At 39.3% G+C, this 16,762-nt stretch overlaps 1 protein-coding gene across 1 annotated transcript in view; it reads right to left on the bottom strand.

Annotated features, from left to right (window-relative positions):
* The window catches only part of LOC108276527 (ephrin type-A receptor 5), a 63,448-nt gene that overhangs the window by 25,873 nt on the left and 20,813 nt on the right, over positions 1-16,762 (bottom strand). Inside the window, exons 4-5 of the mRNA XM_017488273.3 lie at positions 7,111-7,266; positions 5,479-5,814 (exon numbers count right to left, since the gene is read on the bottom strand). Of these exons, the coding sequence (XP_017343762.1) occupies positions 5,479-5,814; positions 7,111-7,266 (492 nt within the window). The remainder of the gene's footprint in view (positions 1-5,478; positions 5,815-7,110; positions 7,267-16,762) is intronic.

The following is a 16,762-nucleotide window of genomic DNA, read 5'->3' as shown; positions in this document are numbered from 1 at the left end:
AACTACAGCACCAACCAACACTATCAGCACCAGAATTACTAAGCACGTCAGACATATTTCAATATAACCCTATTCAATGATTTCCAGGATGGAGATTTTTCCTTAAATGGTGGAAATACAGTGTCAGAAACACTACACTACTAACATGTAAGAATATGCCCACATAACTGTCTAAACAAATAAACAAAGTTCTCATTCAAAAACCGTTTTATCTCTAAGCCTTTGCCACAATGGCCGGAGCGGTTATCACGTGTCGGAAACGTTTATAAGTGACTTATTTAAATTACTCACTGGGTCACCATCTGTTACGCTCCGACTGCTGATAACACATAGCCGTGCACTGGCGACGAATGGAGCAAAACGCAAAATCTCTCATCCACATCCCAAAACCAACTCACTGGGAGTAATTAGGAATATTGAGTGTGGAAAGTCTTTGCAGGCAGATATGTCAATTACTCGCTGTGAATGGGCAAATATTAAAAGCTCACAGAATAGCTCAGCAAATGCCACCACTTATGTGCCTGTTCACGTTCATTGGGGAAATATGAGCATACTTCAGAGGCACATGAAAGACTAAAGCGCTAATCACTTGCACCTGCGTGCTATTCAGTTTGTTTTGAAATCTAGTTCACTTGAAATCAGCGAACATTTGATCAAGCTACACAAACTGCCCTAGTTATGAAAATCTCGCTTTCCTCAAAGCAGAAACTGTGAAAAACAGATTTCTTCCTCCTCTTTATAGAGCAGGCTCGGAGGCTGTGCTTCGTTTGCCAGCGTGACGTTAATTCCGTACACGCCGCTTGAGTTGAAGCCGTGTTGAAGCAGGCCGTCTCGGGCTGCAGAATCGGTCTTCTTGTCACCATTAATAGTGCTTTAAAGACCTAAAACCTTCTGTTGATCTCAGAGCACCTTAATGACTGAGGCAGATGTTGAGGCCAGTTTATTCAGTGCAAAGCATCGTACATCGCTGTGCCTTCCCTGTAAAATAAATTAGCACCGCGATATTGTTTTGTTGTGTACTACTTAAGTGCATAGGTGGTGCATTTGGTGACAGAGACATAGTAGCAGGGAAATAAGTGCAAATATTATGTTAAATAGTTCACCCTAAATTAGACCGGAGCAGCGGCTCACAGGGGTTGTGCAAAAGGCCTGGGAGTTTACAGTAATGGATTACACAGAAGGGAAGGGGAAATAAATGGTTTGGCTCCGGCAGCACCTGTGCCACCTGCTCCTGGAGTGGAAGAGAGTGGAAGCATGGAGCAGGACACAGTCACCACCACACAGTGAACATTTTAATAAGCGTGGATGACCCGGGTTTATAGAAGGAGCAAGTGTTTGCTTTGATATGAATCTACAAGATCGAATAATCGTCTAATACAAAAAACAAAAACAAAGATCATGTGAATTAGGATTGTTAGTGTCACAGGTCCATTGTTAGTCAGCACTGACTTCTTTTTCAAAGTCAGATCAAAATGCATTTTCATCTATTCTTTCTTCTTCTTTTTTGTTTTACCTATCAATTCCTTACTTTAGTAGTTTTCACCTCTTTTGTGTCTGGATGCGACTCCCTAAAAATGGCTCCACCTAACCTCCATTTCTCAGCATAGGGAATTCAACTTGCATTGAAATCTCTACTTTTGTAAACACTAGGCTTGTGCGATATTTCTTTTTTTTTTCTTCTTCTAACCATTAAAAAAAACGTCATTAAATGATTGAATCATCCAGAATTGATAACCAAAAAGACAATGAAAATCATTGTCTTTTTTGTATATTGTGTTGTATATTTTGAGGAAATTCCACAGTAATGCACAGTAAAGAGTTAAAAAGATAATAATACAGAACATTTTCAATGTAATCCTTTTATAAATCGGTTGTCTAATGTCCCCGTGGCTGTCATGCTCACTGTTGATCTGTTTGAAACACATCTGAGCGCTACCGGTGCAACATTTAACCACTTTCTAATTATTATCACCATTAACATTATTTGTAAAGTGCTTGATTTTGATCTTTCTAGCTCTTCCGGACGAATTACTTCGATGGCGTCCTAAATAAATGGTCAACGGGACATTAATTAGACTGTACACAGTGCGTACTAGTGAAGATGTTTCTATTTTGCATTCTTTTCTTATTTAATATAGTACCACTATTTTCATTACAAATGATATTTATTGACAATAACTCGAGTGAAAAGTAGAATCTTTGATTCTTTGTGTCTTAGTATTTGGTGCATCCCCTTTTTTCTTTAATGACAGTGTGTACTCGAGTTGGCATGGACTCCACAAGATTTTGTAAAACATTATGATCCATTTTACATCAAATCCATCATGTGGAGTGTTGTCTGGACGCAGGCTTCAAAAGAAGAAATGAGGCAAGGGGAAAATCTGACCTTTTTGTACAAAGCAGTCAACATGGTCAACGTCACAAAATTGCTTAGTTTTAAATTGTGCAGAATCTTGAATATTAAATATTCAAGATATCGAGCAATTGCTTTCTTTGTTTGAAACCTTCTGCTTATTTCCAATGTAAAAAAATAAATAAATCCCAGATTTTCATTGTGGACTTTTGGACTCTATTGTACATATCTAATACTAGCCAAGTCGAACATATATCGATAGATTTTATTTCACATTAAGGAACTGAAAACATTGTCTATTTACCATGACAGAAAGCAAGGCTGCATGAGATTAGGGAGTAGGTGGCAGGGCTTCCAGGCAGTGTCAGTTAATATCAGAATGCAGCAGAAAACCTGTGCAAAATCATTCCAGATTCGCATGCCGATTAGCTCATCTCCCGTTTTATTGGAGCATAAAAAAAAAAAAGCTCTTTTAAGGTATTTTTGAGTGATAACTCATAGTAGTGTATTTGATGTTGAGCTCCTATGCTGAGCAAAATGCATAAAGGTTGGCAGGTCTAGTAATAAAATATAATATAATCTGAATAAACTTCACTGGAATTCGTGGCAGTGTAATATTGTGTAGAGACGATTAAATCTGTATATCGCACAAGCCTAGTAAACACATTACACTGCTAGATCTGCTGCCACTTGATCATACATGAGAGCTATTAAACACTCAGAACATGCAATTGCTGCCCAGAACTAAATGGAATAACTATCTATTTTTGACTAAGCAGCGCTGCACATGGCCCCACTAGTTAGAGGTTGTTTTTTTTTTTTTTTTTAAACTTTTTATTTTTGGCTCAGTGCACAGCGGTGCCTCTCCCGCTCCCTTGTGCTAATTACTAATAATGCAAGAGATTTTATGTGAAAATCATTCTCAAAAATATCTTAATAAGGACCGCACTAGATGAGAAGATTCAAAGCGAACAGTTTTCACATTTCCTGTAACGGAACACGGCACAGTGAATCCTAATATCACGGCGCTTTCCACTTTTCACACAACAAAGGTTCTAACAACACCCTACCAAACACGGTGCTTAGCCTAGAGCCAGCCAGTTCACATGAAACATGACTGCCACTTGATGCATCGACCCAAACAGATTATCCTGAGCGCCACTGCACAAGGCAAGCAGGTGCTTGGTATTCTACATCAGTCTCCTCATAGACTATTTCAAATCCCTTATTTCAAGGCTGTCTTACCATGGCTGAGCTGCTTCACACACACACACACACACACACACACACACACACACACACACACACACACACACACACACACACACACTGCACAGCTGTGCAACAGGCTCCATCTTCTCTGCCACCACGTGATGATCTTAATTACAGATCCTGGTTCAGATAAAGTAGATTACACATCAATAAACCTTCATTACCTAAACAAAAAGTCAGTGGCACACACCCCGACATGAGAGAGTATACCGTATTATACTGCATTATTGTACTGTATTATATATTATCGCAACTGATACAGGAATTGTTATCGGATCACATTTTTAGAGGTGGATAAATCATGAATTCATTAGCTAGTGCACAGGGCAAGTGAAAGCTCCAATGTGTTGCCACGTTATGCTCGTCCCTGAGCCCAATTAACTAGGCTAAAAAGTGGCAAGATTTAAATAAAATGTCCAATGAGCTAATTATGTATACATTAGCACACACTTTGGAAAATAAGTGAGTACTTAGGAGGGGTGACTTTATGCAGCCATAAGTCTCTCATCACGCTCTCTTGTCACACGTAAAGACGTTATTTGAGTTTGGCGAGCATCTTTATTTTCACCTGATGAGAGTATTTAAACATGAGCGCTGTCCTAGCATTGGAGTAATACAACGGTTTATATGTTGCATTGTACTGTATTTTGCTCAGTTTTCTCACTGTTTCCCGTAGTCCAGATTCTGTAACGGTTTTCTAGCATACGATCAAGCTAATTAATATAGCAAGTAAAAAGAGGACGGTTCAAGTAGTACACGGCACAGCTATTTGCAATATATGAACCAATTAAAGCATGTTATGTTTAAACAAATACATCGAATAAAAAGTTATGTTTTTGGAAAAATCAATAGAGAAGAATTTTTCCTTTGGATAAGTGAAAATCGCTGGTGCTGGTTATATAGCCTACTGAACCTGAAAAACGGGTGGTCCCAATATGTAATCTGCTTGTCCCGGGGGCCCTGGCTAGCAATCTGTCCGTCACCGTGTTGTGACAAGACAATGTTGTGAACATTGTTATGTTAAAGAACATGCCCATGAGCACAACTTGATTGTGATTGTGATGACTGTGATGGTTTGCATAACTTGGCAACACAAGCTTGCACTGAGTGGAGTTATTAAGAGTTCAATACTGAGTCAGTATCAGGCATCGACCGAGTTCTGATATCAATACTGTGTTGAAAATTAAAAGTAGGATTGGGACATCACTGAAAAGAATGCTTGTGTTTGCTTGTTGGCGCTGTAGACTCTCTGCTATACATACGTAATTTAGACAAATCAGCCCTCCTGGTGCATTAAAATAATAATAAAGGAGAGAACTAGAATTTATCATTTAGTTAAGGGGATAAATACTGTGGTCATAAAGAACTACGGCTTTTTTCCTGGCAAAGTCCACCACAAAAATTCTGCAAAGCCTGGTATCCTCTTATATACTTAGGCCACTTAGATGGCACCACTGTAATAAACGCTGTTGTAATAACAGTTTTGAACAGCTCCACTGACTCTCTGATGCCCAGAAATTATACCCTTTTGTCCATGTTGACATTTTTCCCCCCTTGCAATCTTGCTAAGCTTCCATGTAATGCTTTTTGGGAAGGAAAAAAAAAAAAAATTTTTGGTCAGCAACCAACAATGACCTCAAATGTCATTTGATTACAATGCTGACTCTGTTAGAACATGTGACTGAATTTTACTATACATGCATTTCCTTGTTCAGGCTGAAAGCAAGCCAGCTGAAATATTCTTGACACCTTGTAAACAAGATCTTACTCCATCAAAGATGGAGTCTTTTCTAATAGAAATACATGAACACAAAAAGGCAGATGAAATGCATGAACCTGGCCGGTCTACTCACCGGCCTGGTTGGTTGTGACGTTAAGAGAAACGTATTGGCGCAGTGGTTTGGTGAGCTCGGAGACACCGTTCACAGCCTCCACCTCAAAGGTGTAGTTTTTGTGGGCGAGCAGATCGAGCACCATGACTGACGTGTTTCTCAGGCCAGTGCGCTGGGGAAGGTAGCGCACGTGGCTGCCGCACGGCTCGTACTGCCTCGACTCTGCGCTCATCTTCCTGCAAACCACGCTGTAGGTCACGTCCTTCCTGCCACCCGTCTCCTCCGGGGCGCTCCACTCCAGCAACACGCTTGTCTCGTTTACATTTGAAATGGCGCTGCGTGGGGCTGAAGGAGGCTCTGGGGAAAATGTAGAGTGAAACTATTATAAGCACATTTATGTTGGATGACAGCGCTATTGAATCTATGCACTGAATCTGGCTCATTTCAATTTTTCAATGGCCCACATGTGGCTTACCGTTTAACCCTCGAAACATACCGCTTATTATCAGTTTTTCATCTGAAAGCATACTCTGAATTAATCTGACCCTGCATGTCCTGGGAGTTGATAAGTGAATATACTCTATAGAAACTGTCAGGCTCTAAAATGGCCTTACTGATACATGTAAATAAATAAATAAATAAATAAATAAATAAATACATGTCCAGCCCCTAAGGGTTACACCATTGTGTCTATTGTGAAACCAAAGTTTGCCTATTATATAGGCTTACTATATAAGTCTATATACTATATATGGTCTATTCTGCTATATTTAAGCACTATTCTTTCATAGGCTGTGACTGAGCAGGTATTCAGGCATACAAGCTAAACCATAGCATTGTGGAATTGAAGAATGTCAGCATAACAAATGAATTTCTAGTGTCACTTTTCATATCATAGCTGCTATAAACAGTCCTTCCTTCACCCAATAACTCTCTTTTATCTCACTCTTGAAGTTATTAAAGCAAAAAGTGCAGCTTGTCATGTTACTGAGAAACTGTCCTTTTATTATTATTACACTTAGACGGTATTATTAGACTGGATTATGTGTAAATTGCATTAGAAATGTCCCTGTGAATGAGTTGTCACTATAGCATATATAGTTGTCAGTCTAGCATACTAGACTGAACGCAGTAATATAAGCCTCGCAGCTTATGACAGCTGTACAGTCAGAGCTACCGTTACAGAAAGTTCATCAGCACCATGTAACCAAGGAGAACTGAGAAGTCAACAGTGCTGTGTATTTGTATTATTTCAAACACCTATATAACTTCATGATAGAGTCTTTCCCCGTGTGTCATTTGATGGATCGAACAGTTCAAAGTAGCAAATAACTCAATACACCGCTCCTTCCCTGGATTGTAGGGTTTGACTGCTCGTAAATAATACTCAAAATACCCACTTTCTGTTAAGTTTAAGACGTTTTTGAATATTAAATATAAATAAGATTTACTTTTGACATGATCACAGGCTATAATAACATGTTAGTCACTATGCTGCATATGTTGATGACTTTATACTACTACTACTACTACTACTAATAATAATAATAATAATAATAATAATAATACACTAATCATAAAGGATGTAATAAGCTGCGTTCTTGTATTTCTTATTTCAGATCTGAAATGTAAAAAGGCACTCTGAGTATTTACTTGTGCAGGCCATGTTGGTTGGGTCTGTGTCCTTCCTGTAGTAGCCGTGCTCACACTGACAGGAAGTGGAGCCCTCTGTTTTGGAGAAGCTGTGAGGAGGACACTTACTGCATGTCCTAGTCTGCAGAGCAGATCTGTAGAACCCAGGCTTACACACTGCAGATAAAACGCACACACACACACGCACACGCACACACACAAAGCAGAAATGATTACATTATGAATGCAACTGATCAATGCCTTTGTACCACTTATTTGGATTTGATGAGAAACATTGGCTGTTAAAGTCAAACATTCATCTGCTTCATTAAAAAAAGAGCAGGTGCTCATATCAATGGGGCTTTGATGGCGAAAATGCAGAGCGCTCATTAACACGCCACACTGTGTCCCACATCATCAACATTTCTAGCGCAAATGAAACCTTTGATGTATTTATAATTTCACTCCCTTTCTAATGTGCATCTGATGCTGAGTAATTAATATATTTGCGAATACATTTCCTTGACTCAAGGTGGTTTTCTATGGCTATGACTCAATCACAGACGCCGAAGAATGTACGAGTGAACGATACACACTGAATTGATTATCTGAAAGTCTTTCGAGAGAACTCGTCGAGTCTTACAACTCGGCAACTTCCACAAAGCATGGATATGTAAAAGAATGGGATTTAAGATGTCCGTGGGACAGCGACACAGACGGAGCCTGTGCGTCTCGTGCTTTTCTACTCTTTAAATGACTTTCAGCTTAGCACCGATATGTCTGCCCAGCAGACACACTGACACTGCAGAACACACTCAGGTAATGGATTGCTGTGGATAAAGAGAGACATATTATCAATGGCCTCTGCAGTGCAAAGTGCATACACAGACATTAATTAAAGCTTCCTGGGCATGCATTAAAGAAGCTCTGTAAATTTAATCCAACACCAAGCTGTAATCAAAACTGTATTCTATATCGAAAAAAAAACAGTACTCATGAAGCTCTGTTTCTCACAATGTACATGAAAACGCTGGATATCGATTTGTATTCGAGTCTGTGACTCTCTGAAAAATGAGCTGGCTATAAAACAACCTCATCACCGTCTCTCCTGCATGATGAAGATACTCAGATATCTGTCATTCACAGCATGCCCTGCTCGGGCCTCCACATTACGTTTGCCTCCTGTCTGAAGCTCTAAATAGACCTCTGCAGGGTTTGGGTTTGGCAAGCATCGGGCACTCTTAATCCATACACAGTCTAAACGGCTTGCTTGCTTTAATGGAGCATAGCGGCAGCAGCTACGGATTGGCTCTCCATATGAAAATCAGGAGTACAAATAAAAGAAAACGAGCAGTGTATCACTCTCAGCTCCGATCAGACACAGCACACTAGGGTCTGTAATTACTTTATCTGAAAGTCTAGTTGACATTTAAATAGTGCTTTACATTTGAGCCGCTGTGACTCTGTTAAAGATCATTTCCTCTGCCTTTGCCACGCCTCAGAGTCGGCATGCTCATAGAGAATAAAAACTGCTGTTGCGATCAATGCACTTATAGTATTTGACTGTACTAGCAGTATCGCTCTAAGGAAGCACCATACTGTACGAAGTGTGCTGGTGGACACTAAGATGAGCCAAGCTCACGCAGGTGAAGTAGGGTTTCTTTTGGACCAAATGATAACAGCAAATGCTACTGAAGCAAAGGAAATTCTTGGCTGGAACCCAAAACATTATTATTATTATTATTATTATTATCATAATTATCATTATTATTATTATTATTATGCCATTTTTATATCTGTTTATAAACAAACTGAAATAATTTTGTGAACTGTATTAGACCTACATTTCAGCTTAGAAATTAAAAATGAGCTTTATAGGGTAATCAGTGTATAACTTATTACTATTTTAATATAAAAGAATAGATTTTATATTAAAAATGGTCTGCAGATAGCAAGCATGGACATGAATAATTTCCTTTGGATGGATTCCAGAGGCACGGTTAACAGTCACTGGTTAAGTTTCTCTTTATATTCTTGAAACACATCTGATATGAACACATTTTAACAAAGAGACTATGACTATTTTCAATCAAAACCAACATGTTTAATCCATCCCGGCAGGGGCAGTGTGATTCTCTGGATGTGGATCTTACTTTGACACCTACCACCTACCTAAACATTGTTGCAGACCAAGTGGCCTCTTTCGGCAGGATAATGCGCTCTGTCACACTGCGAAAATTGTTCAGGAATAGTTTGAAGAACATGGCAAAAAGTTCAGGGTGTTGACACGGCGTCTGTAGGACGTGCTGGACAAACAAGTCTGATCCATGGAGGCCCCACTTCGCTACATACAGGACTTAAAGGGTCTGCTGCTAACGTCTTGGTGCCAGGTACCACAGCACACCTTCAGAGGTCTTGTGGAACCCATTATGACAATGCATACCTACTTCCTATAGTTATTTACATTTAGAAAGCAATTTACTTTCCATTAAAGAGAGAGGTTCGAGAGAGGTGTGTGAACCGGCCACACACGATGAACAAAGCATGAACTGATAACCTGAGACGCATTCCTGTAAACAAATCCGAGGAGACCCTGTTTGAGAACATTCATTGCTAAACACAGGGTTTATGCTTTGTGTCAAGGAAAGCGTTTATGCTGTACTTCTCTAGAAGCAGCGTTCAAGAAAAACAATCAGATTTACCAATCAAGCTATTTATAAACATAAAAATCATGATAAACATTAGATAACTTCTGGTTAACATTATGTAAAAATCCACTCAGTTGGTATTATTTATTATTTACTGGTTTTTTTTTTTTTTGGTTTTGTTTAATCCCCCACACAGAACACAGGTCAGAGCGGGGGCGTATGTGGATTTATGTGGATTTATGTGGAAACATTCTTTTGTGATTCGGGTCTATGTTGACATGATTCATCTGCAGATTCATGCAGATTTTTCAGGTGCACCTTCATGCTTCGGATCTCCTGTTCTACCACATCCCAAAAGATGCTCTATTAGATTCAGATCCTGTGACTGGGAAAGCCACTGATCTCATCATGTTCATGAAACCTGTTTGAAACGACAGGTGGTTGTTTTGTGACATGGTGCATTATCATGCTGTAAGTAGTCATTAAAGGATGAGTAAATTGTGGCCATGAGTCCAATAGGCTGTGACATTTAAACAATGATTGTATGGTATTAACAGGACCAAAATGTGCCAAGAAAATATTCCCCACACCATTACACCACCTCCACCAGGCTGGACTGTTGACACAAGGCAGGTTGGGTCAATGGATTCATGCTGTTGGCACCAAATTCTGATCCTACCATTTGTACCATTTGAATCAGCCAAAATCAAGATTCAGGATTTTGGGGCGCACGGTGGCTTAGTGGTTAGCATGTTCGCCTCACACCTCCAGGATCTGGGGTTTGAGTCCTGCCAGGGCCATGTGTGTGCTGTGGGGGTTTCCTCCGGGGACTCCGGTTTCCTCCCCCAGTCCAAAGACATGCATGGTAGGCTGATTGGCGTGTCTAAAGTGTCCGTAGTGTATGAATGTGTGTGTGAATGTGTATGTGATTGTGCCCTGCGATGGATTGCCACCCTGTCCAGGGTATACCCCGCCTTGTGCCCGATGCTCCCTGGGATAGGTTCCAGGTTTCCCCGTGACCCCGAAAAGGAGTAAGCGGTAGAAGATGGATGGATGGAAGATTCAGATTTGAGTTACTTTAGCCTTTCTGGAAAAAAAAAAAAAGTCTGGCCATCAACATCAGCAAGGCATTTCTGACCACAGAACCGCCACTCACTGGATGTTTTTTTCTTTATTGCACCAGTCTGAGCAACTCTAGAGACTGTTGTGTGTGAAAATCCCAGGAGATCAGCACCAGCCCGTCTGACACAAACAGTCATGCCACATTCAAAATCACTCAGATCACATTCTTCCCCATTATGTCTGATGTGAACATTACCTAAAGCTGCTGGGCCATATATACGTGATTTTATGCAATGCAATACTGCACTAAAATCTGCACTAAAATTGCAAGAATTAGTAGGTGTACAGGTGTTCCTAATAAGAACAGAATATAAGGTGTTCAGTGAATGTATATAGGGCCTGGGTAGGGTATATATATATATATATATATGAGGCCCTATCCAGTATCAGTATAATGTTCTCTAATAAAGTGCTCATTGACTGTACACTGTGAAAGCTTATTCTGTATAATAGCTGTAGAGAAACAGTCCGTCACTGAAATAGGGATAAATTTTCAGCCATTTTACTCTTTTGGTTTACTTATAAACAAACAAAAAAATAACCTTGTGGGCTATTGTCAACTTTGCATACATTTCTGGCAGAAATATAAGCCTTTTTTAAAAGAGACTTTGCAAGAATTAAGATGACACATCGCAATGTCAGCTTAGCATCATATCTATCTTAGAATTCATGTTATTAACAATGTAATATTCGCAATCCCAACTTCCAGCTTCACCATTTCACCACCTTCGCCTCATTTTTTATCGAATTCTCTAAAAGACAGCCAAAAATACCTGAGTGAAACCAGCTCTACTACTTGGGTATTAGGCTTATCAGTTCATAAAAAGGTTCCCTTTTAACAGTTTATCAGTTAATACCCTACAAGTTCTTACTTCTGGCATGGCACCTGCAGGCCTTTCTGTCAAACAAAGACATTTCTTTTTCCAACATGAGCAACGAGTCCTTAGGAGGGAAAAAAAAAAAAAAAATCTTCTTGTACTCCACTTCAATTTACAAAGTATTTGCAGTGACCTTGCAATTGCCATTAAACTACCTCCCACTATGAAAATGACAAAGGCTGAATTAAATGTCAGGCTCTGAACCGTCTCATGCTAATGGAGCTGTAGTTTATCTGGATGGCTCTTAAATACCAGGCACAGCATAGTAGTGAGAGTCCTCAAATTATTTAAAGATTCACATTCTGAATCCAAGAAAGAAGAAAAATCCTGTTGCTATTTTGGCCACTTCTCCTGCATATGCTCGAAATTCAGCACTGGAACAGTGTCCTGCATGTCACTGGACTCGGATCGTGGTGTAGACTCGGACTTCTCTTCCGATCTTTCCCATGCCTGAGAGTTCAGCCTGTTCTTACAAGACACTTCATTTAAACAATCTGTCGTGTGACTATGATACATTTTCTGAGAATGTTGAGGATTACAAATATGGATCCTGACATGGCCAAATCCATTTCTCCACACTTCAGTCAGGCCCCAGCCGAGATAATCCCACAGGACGAGCAGCATTATGATATAAAAGCAAATCTTAATGGAAACAAGATGAGGTTGGATTAAATAAAGGGCTGGAGACAGGCCGCAGTAATGGTCCTTGTACGAGCCTGTGATTGGATTACACCAGGGACTGGTGTGAAATGAGGACTTCCTGTATAATTCTTCTTTATTAAACACACACGCACAACACAAAGGAGTGGATTATTATCTACCAAATTAAGTTGTTAGTACCTCCGCTCCTTAAATAAATACATCCTTTTTTTTTTTTGCAAATCGTTCGGCACACACATAGAAGGAGGTATAAACAGAGTCGTTAAAAACAGCATCTACTGTAACTGAATGACCTTGACAAAAAATTGGGTGCTCTATCATGCAGAATTTGACTTACATCCTGAGCTCTTGTCTAGCCAAGCATGCAGCCAGGTTTGCTATCTTTCAGATGTCTTTCATTCTGCTTCCTTGAGTATAGTTTTAGCATTTAAATAGCTCATCTGTTTTTGGATTGATTTTTAAGCAGTGAATATCATCACTACATGATTAAGATCTGAGTGCACTGATTTGCTTTCTGCATGCATAATAAGGACAACATAAGTAACTAGTTCACAAAATAAATCTGTGGCTTTAGACCAACACAGTTGGTGTATAGCCCTCAACCCACTCAATGGTTCAAATTCGAATCGGTCTAAACTAAAACACACTAGCAACAGATTTTTACAGGGGTCTGGTGGTTATCATAAAACCCCGTATATACACTACATGCACTCTAGTCTCTACTGTGATGGGCTGCACCTCGCCGTTACTACACGCCTGCACTGATCGGACACAAGAGAGCAAGCAAGGTTTTTCATTTTAAACCTTCTAATGATCGTTACCATTCAAATAACCACTCTTTCGATCTGTGATGAGCAGAAAAGCATCTCAAAATGCACATCATGTTGAACCTTGAGGCAGATGGGCTACAACAGCAAAAGACCACATCCAGTTCCACTCCTATCAGCCAAGAACAGAACTCTGAGGCTACAATGGGCACAGGCTCGCTGAACCTGGACAGTTAACGACTGGATAAAGACCAGTTAAAGACTGGATAAATATCCCAATTTCCAGTCTGGGCCAGTCTGACCATTCTTCTCTGACCTCTCTCATCAACAAGGCACTTCTGCATGTAAAACTGGAGAACAGAGACTGGTGTGTGTGTGTGTGTGTGTGTGTGTGTGTGTGTGTGTGTGTGTGTGTGTGTGTGTGAAATTCCCAGAAGCTTTCTTAAATACTCAAATTAGCCTGTCTGGTAAAAGTCAAAGTCACTGAGATCGCATTTTTTCCCCCTATTTGTCTAATGTGAACACTAACGGAAGCTCTTGACCTGTATCTACATGATTTTATGCGTTGCTGCGACATGATTGGCCGATTGGATAACTGCATGAATGAGCAGGGTTACAGGTATTTGAGTGTATTTGTCAAAATTTTGGCCTAACAAGTGCTGTTTTTTTTTTTCTTATCATTTTCACACAAATGTTTTCAGTGGCAACCCTAAGAAATACAGTTAACTGATATAGACTTGTCCAGTGTCCGCTGTGTAAAACATATACTGACAGATTTTATTTCATATTAATGAACACAAAGCATTCCGCATTTACCTTGACAGAAACTGAAGGTGCATCTTTCAAGAGAGATTACTAATGTGAGATGGTAGAAGGAGGCGGGGCTCATCTGCCTTTTTTTTCCATCGGGGGGAAAAAGAAAACTGCTCTTTTTATGTATTTTGAGTGATAACTCGTAGCAGTGTAACTTCGCTGTTAAAATAGAGATCCTGCACACAATGCGTGAAGGTTGGCAGGTCTGCTTTTTGATAAGGTGAATGTGATGAAGAGACACCTGCGTACACCGATACCACTGCAATTATCAGAAATATAGTTTCTACTACATGTAGGCGACTGAGCAAACAAGTACACATACTCACACACACACACGTACACACAGAGCTGGATGATCATTTAATATTTCTCCCTGTGTGGGTGTGTCAAATGTCAGTTTGTTTGTGTTTGTTGTCTCATACTGTTTGGCTGGTTTTAATTTCACTCGAAGCTCTTCAGCTGTCAAATTACTGTATGGGAATAAAACGTATTTTTTTTCTCAGTCATTTTTTTTTTTTTTTTTCCACAGCTGATGCTCAAACATGAGCCTGAGTTTTGTTGGGATGTTTTTTTTTTTTTCTTTTTCATTTCCTTCACTAGTATGAGATTTTGAGACCGTTCTGATATCTAACACAACATGCTACTGTAACAGATATAGGAAAAATAGGAAATAAAATGTATTGTATTTTTTCGTGTTAAAAAATCCTTCGCGGTTATTTAACAGTTTGCTGTCCTTGGTGTTGGGAGTACTTTATTTGTGTTATAGCGCTCTTTGCTAATTGGTAGCAGATGTATCGTGTCATTTCCGGTTTCTCGTCAGTCGGCGTTGAGTTTGACTGAGAGAGGTATGTACTTAAGCCAGCGCGACTATAAAGTTTGAATTTTAAGCTGTAAAAGCCGTTTAAAGTGCACAACCTCGTTTAATCATTTATAGTATTATTAGGATAGACGGACTGTGTCGTTTCTGCTGTGTATTTTACTTGTACAATGAGTTTGTGAAAGATGAGCAAATTATCAAGTTTTTCTCGTGTGTGTGTGTGTGTGTGTGCTAGCTGTCGCCATTTTATCTTCTTATCGAGGTACACGCTTACGTTATTTTCTCATTAGGTTTGTTGTGAAGATAAATCCTGTATGACGACGTTTTGCTCTCTTTGAACTCTAAGTAGGTATGTGCATGTGTTTTGTACTCCCGTCACCATGTTCAGTAAGTGTATTACTTTAGTCAAGTTCATTGTATTAGGCTATTAGTTTGTTTGACTGAGAGAGGATTGTTGTGAAGATAAATCCTGTAAGACGACGTTTTGCTCTCTTTGAACTCTAAATAGACGTTGAGCTTGTCTACGGGACGAATAAACCCGAGTTCAACAAGATACGCCGGTGTCCAGTGTCTATTGTGCACTAGAACACAACGCAGTGTAGCCGGGCTAGGCAGATCAGACCGGTTACACTACAGCCATACACACTGTTATATTTCTATTGAACGACACAATAGGAATCAACATAGACATGTTATATGTCCTTTTCATTCTGAGAATATACCTGGATTAATCTGGTCTTCCTGTTTTTCCCTGGAGACCTGCATGCCCTATTCAAGGTTCCACCAAAAATCCCTGCTAAAAACATCTGGCCGATGAAGTTCATTTACTTTCATGTACGATACAGGTAAACGGTAATTAAATTCACACAAGAATAATACTAAAATGAATGAAAACGTTGAAATATGTCTGTTTTACTGGCAATTTTCCCAGTTCTAAAAACTGCAGTATTTACAGATGGTACTTTATCTTTTTCAATCCTGACACCAATACTGAAACCTTGACTATCAGGTGATATTCATACTCATCCCATATAGTTTTCTTTAAAAACTGCTAAGCTTTTTTTTTTTTTTCTTACTGAAGCACTTTACAGTTAAACTCTTTGAAAAGAATAAACAAAAGAAATAAACAGTCAAGTCTCTACATATGTCACATTACATTTCCACTTCCAAAAAAATTTATTTTCCAAATGTTTCCAAAATTTTCAAATATTCAAAACATACATATTTGTTGATATGTTTTCTTATATCTAGTTCACCATTTTTTGCTAGTATCTGTCCAGTATCGATGCCATCTCTATTAATATTACATTATTTTAACCATCAATAAGGTTTTAAATTACAACCTGCACATAACATCTACACAACCTCCACACAACCTCTACACAACCTTCACATAACTGCCAAACAACCTTTACACAATCTTTACATGTGTGGACAAGAACTAACCCACAGGATAAATAAAAGCTCCAATGTGCTGCCCAGTCACCTGAGAACCAAACTGATGAGGCTTAAAAGTGGTAGCTGACATAATATAATAACATATGGGCAGACCAAGAGGGACTGAACGACATTATATTATTATCCTTTTCTACCAAAGTTTCTAACGTAGTGTATCATGTTAACATCCTTGATAAAAGGTCAGTAAGTATTAAGAATTTGGCTAGTAGCTCTGGTGTTCTCTTCTCGCATTACATATAAAAGATAATACTCCAGCCTGGCTAGAATCTTCTTCCCTCAATATGTTTAATGGCAAGGTGAATGTGTGCGGGAAGCAGGAGAGGTAGCCTACATCAAAACGCATCGCACCACAGTAAGAAATAATAATAATTATGATTAAAAACACACACTAATGGAAACTTTTCTTTTGCAAAAAAAAAAAAAAAAAGTCAATAAGTAGTAGGTTTTCACATCTATGTCTGTTCTGTAAAGGACTTTCACACAACCGGCAGATCTTTCAATGACTTCCAC

The sequence above is a fragment of the Ictalurus punctatus genome, chromosome 16 (genome assembly GCF_001660625.3).
Source record: "Ictalurus punctatus breed USDA103 chromosome 16, Coco_2.0, whole genome shotgun sequence".
Lineage (NCBI taxonomy): Eukaryota > Metazoa > Chordata > Actinopteri > Siluriformes > Ictaluridae > Ictalurus > Ictalurus punctatus.
The sequence above is the reverse complement of the archived record's forward strand: the minus strand, read 5'-3'. Positions and strand labels throughout refer to the sequence as shown.